Source organism: Periplaneta americana, chromosome 13 (assembly GCF_040183065.1).
Source record: "Periplaneta americana isolate PAMFEO1 chromosome 13, P.americana_PAMFEO1_priV1, whole genome shotgun sequence".
NCBI lineage: Eukaryota > Metazoa > Arthropoda > Insecta > Blattodea > Blattidae > Periplaneta > Periplaneta americana.
The window spans coordinates 95092646-95106741 of NC_091129.1; the positions used below are offsets into that span (position 1 = coordinate 95092646).

General features: G+C 30.9%; 1 protein-coding gene across 30 annotated transcripts in view; it reads right to left on the bottom strand.

The window, feature by feature from the left end:
- The window catches only part of LOC138712124 (ankyrin-2-like), a 512384-nt gene that overhangs the window by 11846 nt on the left and 486442 nt on the right, over nucleotides 1-14096 (bottom strand). For 26 of the 30 annotated variants that reach the window (XM_069843559.1, XM_069843553.1, XM_069843566.1 and 23 more), the window contains 3 exons: nucleotides 13184-13252; nucleotides 5160-5297; nucleotides 684-756 (listed from right to left, as the gene is read on the bottom strand). In XM_069843559.1, the coding sequence (XP_069699660.1) occupies nucleotides 684-756; nucleotides 5160-5297; nucleotides 13184-13252 (280 nt within the window). The remainder of the gene's footprint in view (nucleotides 1-683; nucleotides 757-5159; nucleotides 5298-13183; nucleotides 13253-14096) is intronic. The other 4 variants (XM_069843557.1, XM_069843569.1, XM_069843568.1 and 1 more) reach the window with 4 other exon arrangements.

Below are 14096 nucleotides of genomic sequence, written 5' to 3' on the forward strand. Positions count from 1 at the left end.
TATCTTGATCACTGTAAACCACTTTTCCATTTTCATCCTTCAAAGCATGATTTGCCTGTTGAAATCCTTTCCCAGTGAGAATGCGACTAAGTTTCCATAGTTTAGAAGGATATGATTGATTAAGTAGTATTTTTTCTTCAAATGAATCTTGTCTCATGCTAATTAATAAGTTTTTCATTTCCTTTCGTATACCATTTACATTTGTTTTGTTTTCTTTAAATTTATATTTCTGCCACCTGCATCTGGGAGCTCTTTTACGTTGTAAGAGTTATTCTAGTTCTTTCTAGATTTTTGTACTGGATGTGTACAGGATACCGGTAGTAAGTAGCTGTTCTGAAGGCGTCTTGTAAAGTATCAATGAACATACTTATGGCTATGTCGATATCATTTTTTGTTTTTAATATTGGTTTTCCGGAATATTTCTTAAAATTGTTTCGTAATTTTGCGAATCAGTAATGTGCTGTTTCTTAAATGCTTGTGCGTATGCTTTGCACTTTACAGGACATTGTCACATTACGCCATAGAGAGCTCTCACGGACAAAACACGAAATAAATAAATAGTAATAAATTGGAACACAACAGACTTTCAAAAGCCGTAACGTTTAAGGGACCTACATAGTGGATCACTATTATAGATGATTTTGATTCAGATTTAGAAAATGCTAAAATGAAAATCTATTTACCTGGTTTGTGTCTGTGTTGTTTGGCGAACAGTTTCTGATGATTCTTTATCTGCTATCCCTTCTTCCTCTTCTGCTGTGAACAATTAAAAGAAACACAAATTCCTTAGTAATTAATAACCGACAAAGGAATAATATAATTTGTTACAGGATGCATAACTTTTAGGAATATATCTAAGAAAACCAAATTCAGATGAATTCCAATTTCGTTTATCGTGATGATTATGTTAAATTTGACAAAGAAAACGAAACATTGAGTAGGTAGGTTTCAATATGTTTATAGGAATGTCAGGCGCTCTACACACCATATTTGTGCCATTATTTCAATGAATTTTCTCTAAGCTTCTTTAGAGACGAACAATTTTCTTTGCAGTATCATTAATACACATACACATTGGCATAAAAAGCGAATCTGATTCATATTTGGTTACAAACCTGAGTAGCCCTACATCCTTATTAAAATTTTCTTTAATGAAAATAATAGTAAAATAAATAATCACAATATTTGTCACCTGCCAAAACCAATTTCACCTTCATGATTAAAATATGATCCAAGAGGAGATAAGTTATGTATGTTAACTTATCAAACTCTGCATTTACTGAATTAGTAATGGAAATGATACGTTAGGAACCCTAATTAAGCATTCAATAATTAGGGTCTACTAACCATTTGCATATCATGCAGACAAGTTAATGTACTGAACAAATATAACGAGTTGTTAAAACCTAACAAATAAATACATTTAGTCTGAAGTTTAATATCAATGTTTTCAGTAGCAATACACTCAACTGATGGAAACTTTTGTTCCAAAAGGAGCAATTGAGTATCTAGTCTTGGTGTACTCAACTTACGTAGTACCTATTCTGGAATTCTGAAAAACACAAATCAAGCACTTGTTTATTTACTAAAATTTTAATGTTAAAAGAAAATATATATTTTAAGGTATATTCTCTGGAAATGAATACTGAGAGGAGAGAAATATGCTTATTTCAGAAGTACTAACATTCATCACAGAAAAAAAAACTTAAAATTTTGGACATGTAATTTAAAACTCAATAATGTAGTCTGATAATTTTATTTACGATTTTTTGTACCTGCTCTAATTAAGTTTAACATTTACTATATGAAGCATATTGCAAAAATATGAAGAGAAAGGTTGAAATTTTATTCTAAATTTGATTATTAGATCCAGAAATGGGCCGAAATTTTCTTGGTCATTTCAAATGTATATAGCCTACTATATGAAAAATGTATAATCGAGACAAATACTGAAGTTAAAATACCACTATTAAAATTAAATATCGTAATTCAAAATCAAATAAAATCTGCGTTTCTAATAAGCAATACTTCATTACATTAATATGAATGGGACCTTCAATAATAAACATACTGGTAACTAAAAATTTATACAAGATGTTTCTAAGAAAGCGTAAAAGTTCCTACGAATGTAATGTAGATTTATGGCTATAATGTCCTGTGATTATTTTTCTTCGAATATATTACCTTTTTAAATTAGAGTACAAAATAATAAACACTAACAAACACTCCCACTACATGAACCAACTTACGGTATATGCACAATGATGATTCTGTTAAAATCAACAGGTAAGGAATTATCTTAATGTTACCCATGATCACATATGTAACAGATTGGCCATCCCCATGTTAAAAGCGGTAACATGTAGAAGAGAACAACCACCAGGATCATCACTTCGATTAGTAACGACTGCTGGATGGAAGTATAGTTGGTCCATGCAATTCAAATGGGAGTTATAACATGATTTGTTGTACTGTTGCTAGATGGCAGCATTGTAAAACTGATCAAAGTTGTTGCCTTCAAAACCCATAAGAGTGATCAATCTGTTATATGTGATCTGGCATATTACATATCTAATCAAACTGATAGGTCTTGAAGGTCTAATTTATTGGCCAGCCAGTTCACCAGACTTCAATCTATGTGAGATTCCCTAACGACGTTAGTGTATATACATATATAATTCTTGGAAAAACAGAACTACAGTGATAAACTGAATGTGGCGTTGAAGCTTTTTGAAATATGTTGATGGATTTAGTGACAATGCAATATTATCAATACCAAATGAAAGAGAAACCATTTCCTGGACTAATTGCACAGTTGAGAAATTTTATCTCATGTTCTACATTTAGCAGTACTGTACTAAATTAACCTATAAAAGAATAACGTAATAATCTAGCCAGTTCATATTGCTTATATAGAATTTGCTAAGGTGATAATCATATTCATTATGCATTTGTTACTTAGGTAAGGATTTATCAACTTGAATTTTGAAAAAGAGAAGTCTTTGTGGAGAAGCTACAGCAAGGAATTTTTAATAAAATCATTAGTATTATTTATTTATTTAGTTAATTATTTATTTATTTACGGTACTAAGATACATCTCTACCAAATTTGTATTTATTATTACAACCCGAATTCTTTAGTTTTCACTTAGTTTGTTCCTAAACTTAAGAAAATATTACTTCATTTCTTTTATTGTATTTCATAGATCTTACATCAGCATTGAAACTTTAAGATGTCGAACAAGTCAAGAGTTATACATTTTTCTTTTTGTGGCGAGATGAGATGAGGTCGTGGATTCGCCATAATTACCTGACATTTGCCTTATGATTGGGGAAAACCTCTGAAAAAATCAACCAGGTAATCATCCCAAGCAGGGATCAAGCCCAAGCGCAGCTCCAGATCAGCAGGCAAGCGCTTTTGCCAATTCAATCACATAAATTAATGTATTTTAAAAATAATATTAAAGAATAACTTACAAAATCTTTGATCTCTAATGACAAGCAAGATTTATAAAAACAGAATAAACAATTTTAACAGGTTATGATTGGTATTTTTTATTTAGAAAAGTGAACCGATATATTCTAGTATGAGTTTTGATATCATATATTAATTAGTAGCCAGAGCTACGAAATTACACATTTTAACTTCAGACAAATTTAATAAGAAAATGCTGATGAATAAGTGGTAAAATTTTCATGATCCTAGCTCAAAATCTAGTGGAGAAAGTTAACTTTGAAATTCTTATATGTTAACATGAAAAAACATGCAGAACACTTCCCAGTGCCCTTAAATATTGTAATAGCAACTCAATATAATATAAATCGCACTATACAATCACCATGTTTTAAATTACGAGTAGGCTACACTTAAAAAAATCTCTCTGAAATGATGCCGATAAATAATGATGTTTAATAGGGTGCGTCAGCATCTATGGCTATTTGCTCCCTTATATAAAGTTCTTTAAAATAGAATATACTTAAATAATAGCATAACTAAAATACGAACATGAGATAAAATACGTTGTCATACTAAAATAAGGCACACAAATTCATTAATAGCAAGGTGATTCGAGACATGTCATAAAAATTAACAATTTGAATAATTTTGAGGGAAAAATTGTTCCGGGGTCGGGTATCGAACCCGGGACCTTTGGTTAAACGTACCAACGCTGTACCAACTGAGCTACCCGGGAACTTACCCGACACCGATCCAACTTTTTCATCTATATCCACAGACCTCAAAGTGGGCTGACAACCATCAAGCAACCAACATTGAGTGCACACTAACTCCGTGTGACTTAAATTGTGGTTTTCTGTTAACGAACAGTGACGTGTATTATGCAAATCAAGCTTTCAGGTATAACTCCCTGTAAAGTTGATTTGAATAATTTTTAGGGAAAAATTGTTCCGGGGCCGGTTGCTTGACAGTTGTCAGCCCCCTTTGAGGTCTGTGGATATAGAGGGAAAAGTTGGATCGGTGTCGAGTCCCTCAAAATTATTCAAATCAACTTCACAGGGAGTTATACTTGAAAGCTTGATTTGCAATTAACAATTTATTATTAGACCCAAAACAATTTTTAAAAAGGAAACATAAAATATAAAAGAAAGAGCATCAGATGCGAAGTGTCTCGTAAATCTGATAAATAGTAATATCCTATAAAATTTTCGGATATATAAGGTCAGAAATGTAAAGTTTAGGATAAGTAACAACTAAAATACTCCCCAGATGTAAAGGATCTGAAGGATAAACAACAACAGATCAAAAGTAATCTAAAACTTAAATCATCTTGTCAAGTCCTGATGCTGTATTAAAAAGAAAAAAAGTTATTTATATTTTCTGTTCCAAATAGCCACATCTTTCACACATAGCATTTCACAAAAACCTTTCGAATCATCCTGTATAAAATTTAATATCCCTTAGATACAAGCGAAATAGTGAAAAGCATGTGCCAGGTTGTCACCTCTAGTATCACAGAACATTTTAGTGATATCTACATTACTGCCGGACATTTTTACACTTATGAAACATTCCGTATAATATGTAATACGCATTGTTGTATTTAGTGAATGGTACCTATAATCACTTATTCCCAAGCAGGAGTGCATTGCCACGATATATACTTGACTAAAGCAAAGTTACTTGAGGTACACCCACTGACCAGGCAGTTCTGCTGTAGGCTCTGGGATGAAGCGCCAGTCATGCTCACGATAGTCCACTTCTTTGTCATCCTCGTCAATACTAATGTCGTGCAGTGGAGGGGGGCGACGTGATGGCTGAGATCGGACACCACGAGTCACTAAAATGCAGGTCAGTCAACACAACACCAAGCGCCGGGTTAGGTTAGGTTAGGTGCAAGCAAAGCAAGCTAGCAACTAAGAACCTTGCATGCTTCTTTTTTTACTAATTCTGTCACTTGAGCAGCAAGTCAAGCATTTTTTTTTACATTATCTTATAAACCACAAGGTGTTCAATGGCAGAGGACTCTTCTAATTAACATGCTCGACCAGTTGGAACAACTAAAATTTATTATGGTAATGTCTCTTTCGATCCATAATAAATGATTACAGTCCAAATGCAGTTCTTTCTTTTTATCAAAACTTTGGTCTAACAAAACAGAAGTTCGTGATTTTCGAAATTATAAATTAACCAGAAATATTACAAGGGACTACTTCTACTGATTTTTTTGTTTATTTTGTTAACAACAGGTGCTAGTAAATGATCAGCATGTGATAATGATTAATACCGCAATTTACTCCTAATATTTTGCCAATTGTGCTAAATTTGGAATAAACGGCACAAATAATTACGAATATATAAGATTTGTTTTGGAATATGATTCATTAATTTATTTTGGTCAAATTAAAATAATAAATATTTAAAGTACAATACTAACCGAATTTTTAGAAATAAGTATGAAAATGAAACTGACAACAGGTTCTATGCTTAAACGAATAATATTATAAATCTGAAATAAAATTTGGGGTCATTCAATAAAACATTTAGAGATACGTCTGATTGCTTCCTTACTGCATATCATGATGCCATATATATATATATTTTTTTTGAGAATACCGGTACTCTTCATGACAATCCTGCTTTTAACAAAAATACTAATCACTGAAATGTTAATTAAGCATAAATTAAGTAGTAGCAGCAGTGGCAGTAGTTGTGGTAGCAGTAGCAGAATAACAGTAGCAGTAGCAGCAGCAGCAGTAGTAGTAGTGTAGTAGAATATCCCTGTTTCGTGACGGTATAGTTTGTGTAACATAAAAGTTCATTTTCGACAACATAAACTTAATCTGAGGGTTTAGTCAAAGAAAAGCACACGTAGAAAAGAAAAAATAAATATACAAGCATATGTTATTCACGGTACCATACTTCAGACCTTGGATTTAGTACAGCATCTTGTAAGCTGTTTAAAATCCAATAACTAATTTCATTGCCTTCTCTACTGGAATACAATGTGCTGAAATGCTGTTTCCACTCATGGACAGAACCTCCTTTGTTGTAACTACTACTACAACGACTAATACCATTAATGCTAATGACGACAATGAAAAAGAAGAAGATGATGATGATGATGATGATGATGATGATGATGATGATGATGATAATAATAATAATAATAATAATAATAATAATGTAGTATTAAAATGAGATCACTGTCTTATAATTAAGCCAAAAGCAAGACTAAGGAAAAAAATAAACTACATGCCACCATGATAAGGTAAAGCCAGTAAATGTTATGAAAAATAGTAATATGATGAACCTTGTACTCACTAAGCGATAGTTATATTCCAAATAATTATATTAACTGACAAAACACATTAGGTACCGAGTTGTAAGCCTAGAAGTATTTATACAAAAAAAAGTTACTGTATTTGTAGGGCCAGAAATTGTGTACCTACTAGCTGTAAATAGAAGCTTCGTTATTGCCTACAGATATTTTGAGTCGGATATGTTAAGAATAGGGTGAAGAAAATATAATTTTACGGAAATTACAATTTTAGTGAAAGTCATTGCGCACACTTTCGTAACTCATGGCTGATCATATATTTTCCGATTTTCCATAAAGTTGTGATGGCTGAGACAAATATTGAATTCAATGACTTGGCACTGACATGGAATGATTCCTGAAAAACTTAATTCGCAATTAAGGGAGTTCCGTCAAAGTGGTTTTATTTTTAAGGAAAATTCGTTATAAAATTTCAATATTTCGGTGCTATTGCCAATTTGGTGGTGTTATTTTAAAATTATTAAGTTTTATAATCCTGGCTTAAGATATTAAACACGACAAAAAAAGTATAATATGCAGCATTTTCTGCATCAGTTTTCAATTTTAGATTTTATACATGGCTGCATTTATTTGTTGACAAAGTGGCGGAACAAAAGTGCCATAAAAAGGAGGAAATTATGAAAATATTACTTAAAACTAGTTTTATTAAAATTTCGCAAATAAAACAAATATTGCTAGCATTCGTTTAAAAACTTTAATTACGTTTTTTTGGCGATTCATAAGTGCGTTTTTTGGAGTTATGGGAAGCAGCATAAAAATGGTGCAAACAATTGACAAAATGAGAATTCACGTTATCATGTAATGCGAATTTCGCGAATATCTAACCATTAAATAAATTTATTGCACAAAATAATATTACTTATAATTATATAAAGCAAAATAAAAGATGAAAGATAACATAAATAAAAGTGAGTCTCTTATTAAGTTGACTTTTTATGAAGTGTTTCCCATTGCGATAAACATACCACATTGTGAAATATCTTATAAAGGTCTTTCTACTATTTGTTCCTCTTTGACAGGCATATTTATTGAAAATTATAACGTCGGTAAAAAAAAAATAAATAAAACGTTTGAAAATAAATGTTGTTACAGAGAAGCACCTGGAAAAGGAAAACAAATTGATTATAAAATTTAATAACTATACTGTGATATGAGCTCTGTATTTCATACAACTGAACCACAAAAGTAATGTACAATTAATTAAACATAGTACAAAACGTTGTTCATGCAAGCTCAGAATGTGGGACCATTTTTTAAGCGTTACGATATGACAATGGACTCCGATTTCAGAAATGACAACCAGCAGCATGCTAACACAAATACATGCTTAACGCCTAATTAAAAAAAAAAAACAGAATATACTGATGCCAGTGGATATGATGTAAACATGATAAGATGACATGATATCATTGTATTTTTTTTTCATTGAGTTGCTTTTCACAAAAAAATATTATTATATGCTATACATGAGCTATGAACCATTTAGTTGTTGCATATGGATTAAACACGGATAAAGCAAGTATTGTATCACATTAACCTATGATATTGCTATACCATAAGCCTTCTGTCTTATCAGGTATATCTTTTAACCCAACCTGTAGTATCTGTAACTTCATACTCCCCTCCTATCATTGTCAAATAGTTCTTTGGGAAAGTGAAATATCAAAGTATCGATTTCAGTCATTTAAAATACACGTAAACTAAGGGATGTTTTGTTATTAGTAGCCTACACATAGCACAAAGATTTCTCCCCCTCTCCACACAAGATTCACAAATATCATAATGATTTTGAGATGGCTCATGATGAGGAGGCCCTTATAATTAGAACTAAAATTCCAGTATGTAGGCCTAAGTAAAAATTTTGATGTTGTTTACCATCAACACAAACACTTTAAGTTTATTTTAACACAAATATTAAATTTAGCCATAATTTCTAGATACTCTATCTCTTTATTCTATAAGAGATGTGAATTGTTTCTTTCTTATTTTAATTTGTCACAATACTAGAGGAAGAGGACCCTAAATACTGCAATTAAAAGTGTAGCCTTTTCACTAGAAAGAAACTGGTACTGTGCTGAAGATGTTTCAGGATTGTTACAACAGATGCAGTTTACAGATCAATGCTTGACAGGTATGATACCTAATGAATAAAGTACGTTACGAAGCAAGCCTCATATGTTTGCCGTTAGTCTGTATTGTATGATTCTTTGTATATGCTGAAGAAATCTTTGGTCGGTGTAAATGTAAATAATTTTATATTAGAAAAGAAGGAAATACAAGAAGAAAAAATAACTAATTTTCTGGATATCCAGTAAAATTGCAAACCTAAAATAAAATTAAATATTATTTTAAGACTAAACTGCACTAATCCAGTTTTAATTAATTTTTGTATAAGGCAAAAATAAAATCTAATTTGCTAAGAGAATCGGAATACAACGTGAGCAGATTAGGCCTAAATTGGGTGTGGTAAGAAATCGGACTAATGAATATAAATTTAGTAGGCTAATGTATTATTATAAATGACAGGAGCATAGAGACAGCCAGACATGAAATGTTCAGTAATTTCAGCAAATTGCCGTCATTAAGTGACTACAGCGAAATTAAAACTTTATGGGGACAAGAAGAATACGTGAGAGTTAACTTCAGGGAAGAACAATTATTGGGTTCAGCATGGCGGTGATTAGGAATTTGGAGATTAAAGAGCAGAAGAGAATCTTTGAGAAAGACACATGTCCGTTCTGCAGACAAAATAAAGATGCTATCCATATACTATTACTTTGTCCAGAAAATGATAGAATAAGGAAATTATTTATTGAAGAGTCAATTCTAAAACTAAATTATTAGAATAGCTTATAAAAAATTATGTAGATCGACAAAATAAAGAAACTTGAAAAAATAAGAAATTGTTTATATGTAGTGAAGAAGAAATGGGAAGAGAACATGTTCATGTTATTATCGCAACTTAGTTCATATGTGTCTCACCTTATTCATAGCTACAATATGTTATCTAGGCGCATGTACTATTTAACATAACATAACTAACAACGACTGAGTCTTAACATTACAACTAGACAACTTTGGTTAAGCACGAATGGCTCATGTTGTTCTGGGTGGTTAAAAAGCAGCGACCTTAATGATCTAAGTCACGTGCAAAGGGGTACCAGTGTGTCAATTTTAATTTAAACCACAAGGGTTACCTAGAGATATAGCATAATTATATTAATATTATTAATAGTAAACTAATTGTTAAGTTGAGTGCCAGGAAAACAGAAATGTGAAAGGATACCATTAACAGATAATAATATGTACCTTGTATAATATGGTTTTGATTACAAACATTATTATTATTATTATTATTATTATTATTATTATTATTATTATTATTATTATTATTACTATTATTATTATTATTATTATTATTATTATTATTATTATTAAATCCTATTTAATTATATTTATTTTAAGACAGACTACATCAGTTAGGTACCATTCTTTAAAAAGTACGGAGTTCTGAACTATTGACAGAACAATTTAGTTGATATATAATATTTTTCAATTTATTGTTGAAAGATGCGATGCAAAGCTAAAATATAAACTTGGAGAGTTAAAAAAAATGCATTTTCATATAACCCTTTTTGCCATTAGAATAATTTTTGTCGTGTTGTCTGCGAAAATTCTGATTACTATAGATTGTATACACATTATTTTTTTTTATTTGATATTATTTAGTTATTTTCTAAGCAGTTTTGAATTTTAGAATTCCAGAGTTTTTATTGAATGATGTTTTATATGAAATAGTTCAGTAGTTTCGCGAATATTACAGAAAATAATTATTTAACAAGAATATGCTCAAGTAGTTGTATTGTACATTTTTTTCTGTTTGACACGAAGCTCTGAAATATATTGCACAAACTCTACAGGCCGATCTAAGAAAATTCTTAGTTTCGAAAAACTATTGTTGTCCTTTTGAAATGCCGCTCAATTTGAAAACTTTAACAAGTTAAACATTTTTTATTACGATTTTTCTGCAATACAGCAGTTATCCTATACCCAAAAAAATTTTACTTGTCCACAAAAAAATTAAACATTAAAATATTAAACATTTGCTTCCAAACAAATTGACGTTGAAGATTTATTTCTTTTTATTTAGCATAAACATTTATAATGTATTAACAATACATTTAAAAATATTATATTGAATAATTTTTAGACTTAAGAAGAGAATGATCATAAAGCATTGACAGAAGCAGCGATGTTGATCAAAGACTGAAAACTTGTGTTGCTGAAAATGGTTATCCTTTCGAACATATGAGGCTGTCGTATTTCCTAGACTTATGCTAAGATGTTAAGATAGCTTTGAATAATTCATCTGAAAGAAAAAAAAACTAAAAAGCAGCTGAAAGTCCTTATTTAATTCCCATATTACTGTCCACTTACTTTTAATGCAGCTCGTTGATATGAGTAATAATATAGAAGATATTTAATGTGGTAGTTTTAAGTGCCTCACCCTGTATTCATTAGTGTTAGAAGTTAGAATGTTTGATTTTAATAAGCAGTAATATAGCAATTCAAATTATTGACAAAGTGTTCATCTATATTATATTATGATGATTATTATTAATATGAGTAGTGTGACTGATTCTGAATTAAAAGAAATATAAAAAGATGAGTAGAAATTTAGGACTGCTCCATGAAAGGAAATAGACCGGTAACTATTTTATTATTATAAATTTATTTAAAAGGTAATAATGTATTTTTAATTTTCTTTAGGCACTCAGATGGCTTGTAAAATCAAGCTCTTTTATCTTGAAGAAATTAAATTAAATGATGTTTTATTTAACAACGCTCGCAACTGCCAAGGTATATCAGTGTTGCCGGTGTGCCAGAATTTTGTCCCGCAGGAGTTCTTTGACATGACAGTAAATCTGCTGACATAAGCCTGTCGCATTTAAGCACACTTGAATGCCATCGATCTGGGCAGGGATCGAACCTGCAACCTCAGGCACAGAAGGCCAGCACTATACCGACTGCGCCACCCAGGGCAACCTCTTGAAGAAATGTCCGTATTTCTGAAGGTGTTTTATCAGTTTCCAAAGTGAGCTCTTCTCACAATATAGAAATACCTTAGAGAATTTCATTGGACACTGGGTTTAAATATTAATTTATCACGATTTACAGATACATTTTTAAGTTATTTTAAAATAAAATTTAAAAAAAAAATGTTAAAACTAATGTATTTCTTTCAAAATCACAAAGCTGAATTTTTCAGAATAATGATCTTTTCACATAAAGAAATCAATACCATTAAAACAAACTAATATATATTTTATTCTTATCTTCTTATTCAACACTTTGCAATTGTTGAACAACTATTACTGATTTTCATTTGCAACTGATTTCAGGTGTCAGATATAGTACCGGTATACTAGTATGTTTACAGAGTTTTATGGATATACCATTAAAATTATCTTATATTACTTTTATTTTTTGAAGCTGAAAATAATTAAGCATAATTATATTTATGCTGCATTAAAGACTATCTCTTCAAAATGATTTAAAAATAAGTACAAGCTCATACATTATATTGCGAAGTTTAGGCTAGGCACTTTTTCAAAATAATTTTCTATATTACATAAATGGGGAGCTTGATTAGAAAGAATGGTATATTGAAAAAAAGTATAAACTAAACAAACTTAGGAAGTGACGTAAAATATGGTGAAACATTCTGGAAGGCATTAATTTTTTTATACTGAATCTATTTAGGCCTATGTTATATTTTCTTTATATATAAACAAATAAATGTAAAATAGAGAACAATTTAAAGAAACAGAAGAAAGAAGGATCAACAATTCTGTTACTTCTGTTATAAAAACGTTTTTAACTAATAGCCTACATCAGATTCACTTCTTTAGTACCTTAACAACTATAAACCTTACAATTTTCTGTTATTGTTACAAAGAGAAGACAAATAAGTCTCTAATTTTCCATTATAAGAAAATTTAGTGACGGTCATTTATTAAGTAGTTGATGTGTTACGGCTTAATACCAGGGTTTTAAATGACCTAGGTAACAGTTCACAATAATAATTGTATCCAGAACAATAAATTGTATGTATATCTTATGTTATATAGAGGATTCATATAATGACCCTATGCTGAAAGTGTATAATGTTTGGAAATAAAATTGTGAAGGTAAGAAAGGATACTACATAGACACTGCTTGAAGACCTGTTAGAACTGAATTACTAGCTGATTGAAAAATCCCATGACTTATCATTAGTTCCTGCATCAGGTAAGCAATTCAGTAAACACATTTATATGGACAGGCAATCAGGTTTCACACAAAACATTCCCAACAAGCACAATAACAAATTTGTCAATAGTAACCTCGTTGCACGCCTGATTCTTCTGTGCTGGCTGTGTGATGCTGCTCCCAATCACCAAGCACCAAATCACCTGGGTGTTGACAGAAACAAAAAAAAGAAGTTTGTAAAACCTGCTGGGACTACCGTCAAAATAAATTATCATGACATTTAGCACACTGAACTGAGCTGATTAGCAATGATTTAACACAAACAGCATTGCTACAAAGCTGTATGATTTCGTTACAGGTGGCCAGGACATGAAGGCAACTTTTGAAGTACGTATTATTTAAATCATTGTTCTGGAAATATATGCCACTTTGATTCAATTGGACTGACACTGACATTAGTACATTTTATAACGTATGCTAAACAAAACGTCTTGCAAAACTTAAACAAAACATAACCCATGCATTGCTCATGCTGTTGAAATAAACAAAATATATTACAAACTGAAACAAATAAAAACATATTTAATTATAAGTAATGTAACTGTGTTTCCACAAAAAAACAACTTGCATGCACCAGATAACTAACAGACAATTAATATACTCGAGACCAATTTTTTTTACATCATTCAAATTCAGGGAGGATCTGTTAGACACATTTTCTTCATATTCCTCCTGCAAGGATTGTACAACATGCGGAACCAAACCTGTAGGAGTGACAATGGGTAGGATTTTTCTGATTACACAACAATGCTGTGGATGCACGGATCAAATACATAACAGCAGTAACTCAGTTCGGAAGAAGCAATTAAAAAATTGTTAACATGTAACACTGCACTGATGTTATGACTTTGTCCCTTGCATATAGAACAAGCAAGCTACTGCCACAGGAAAGGTCAGCTTCTCATAATGACAATGAATGACGAATAAATTGTTTGTGAACTCTGACCTTTCCAATTATTCAATAATAAATAACCAAGATAATTTATA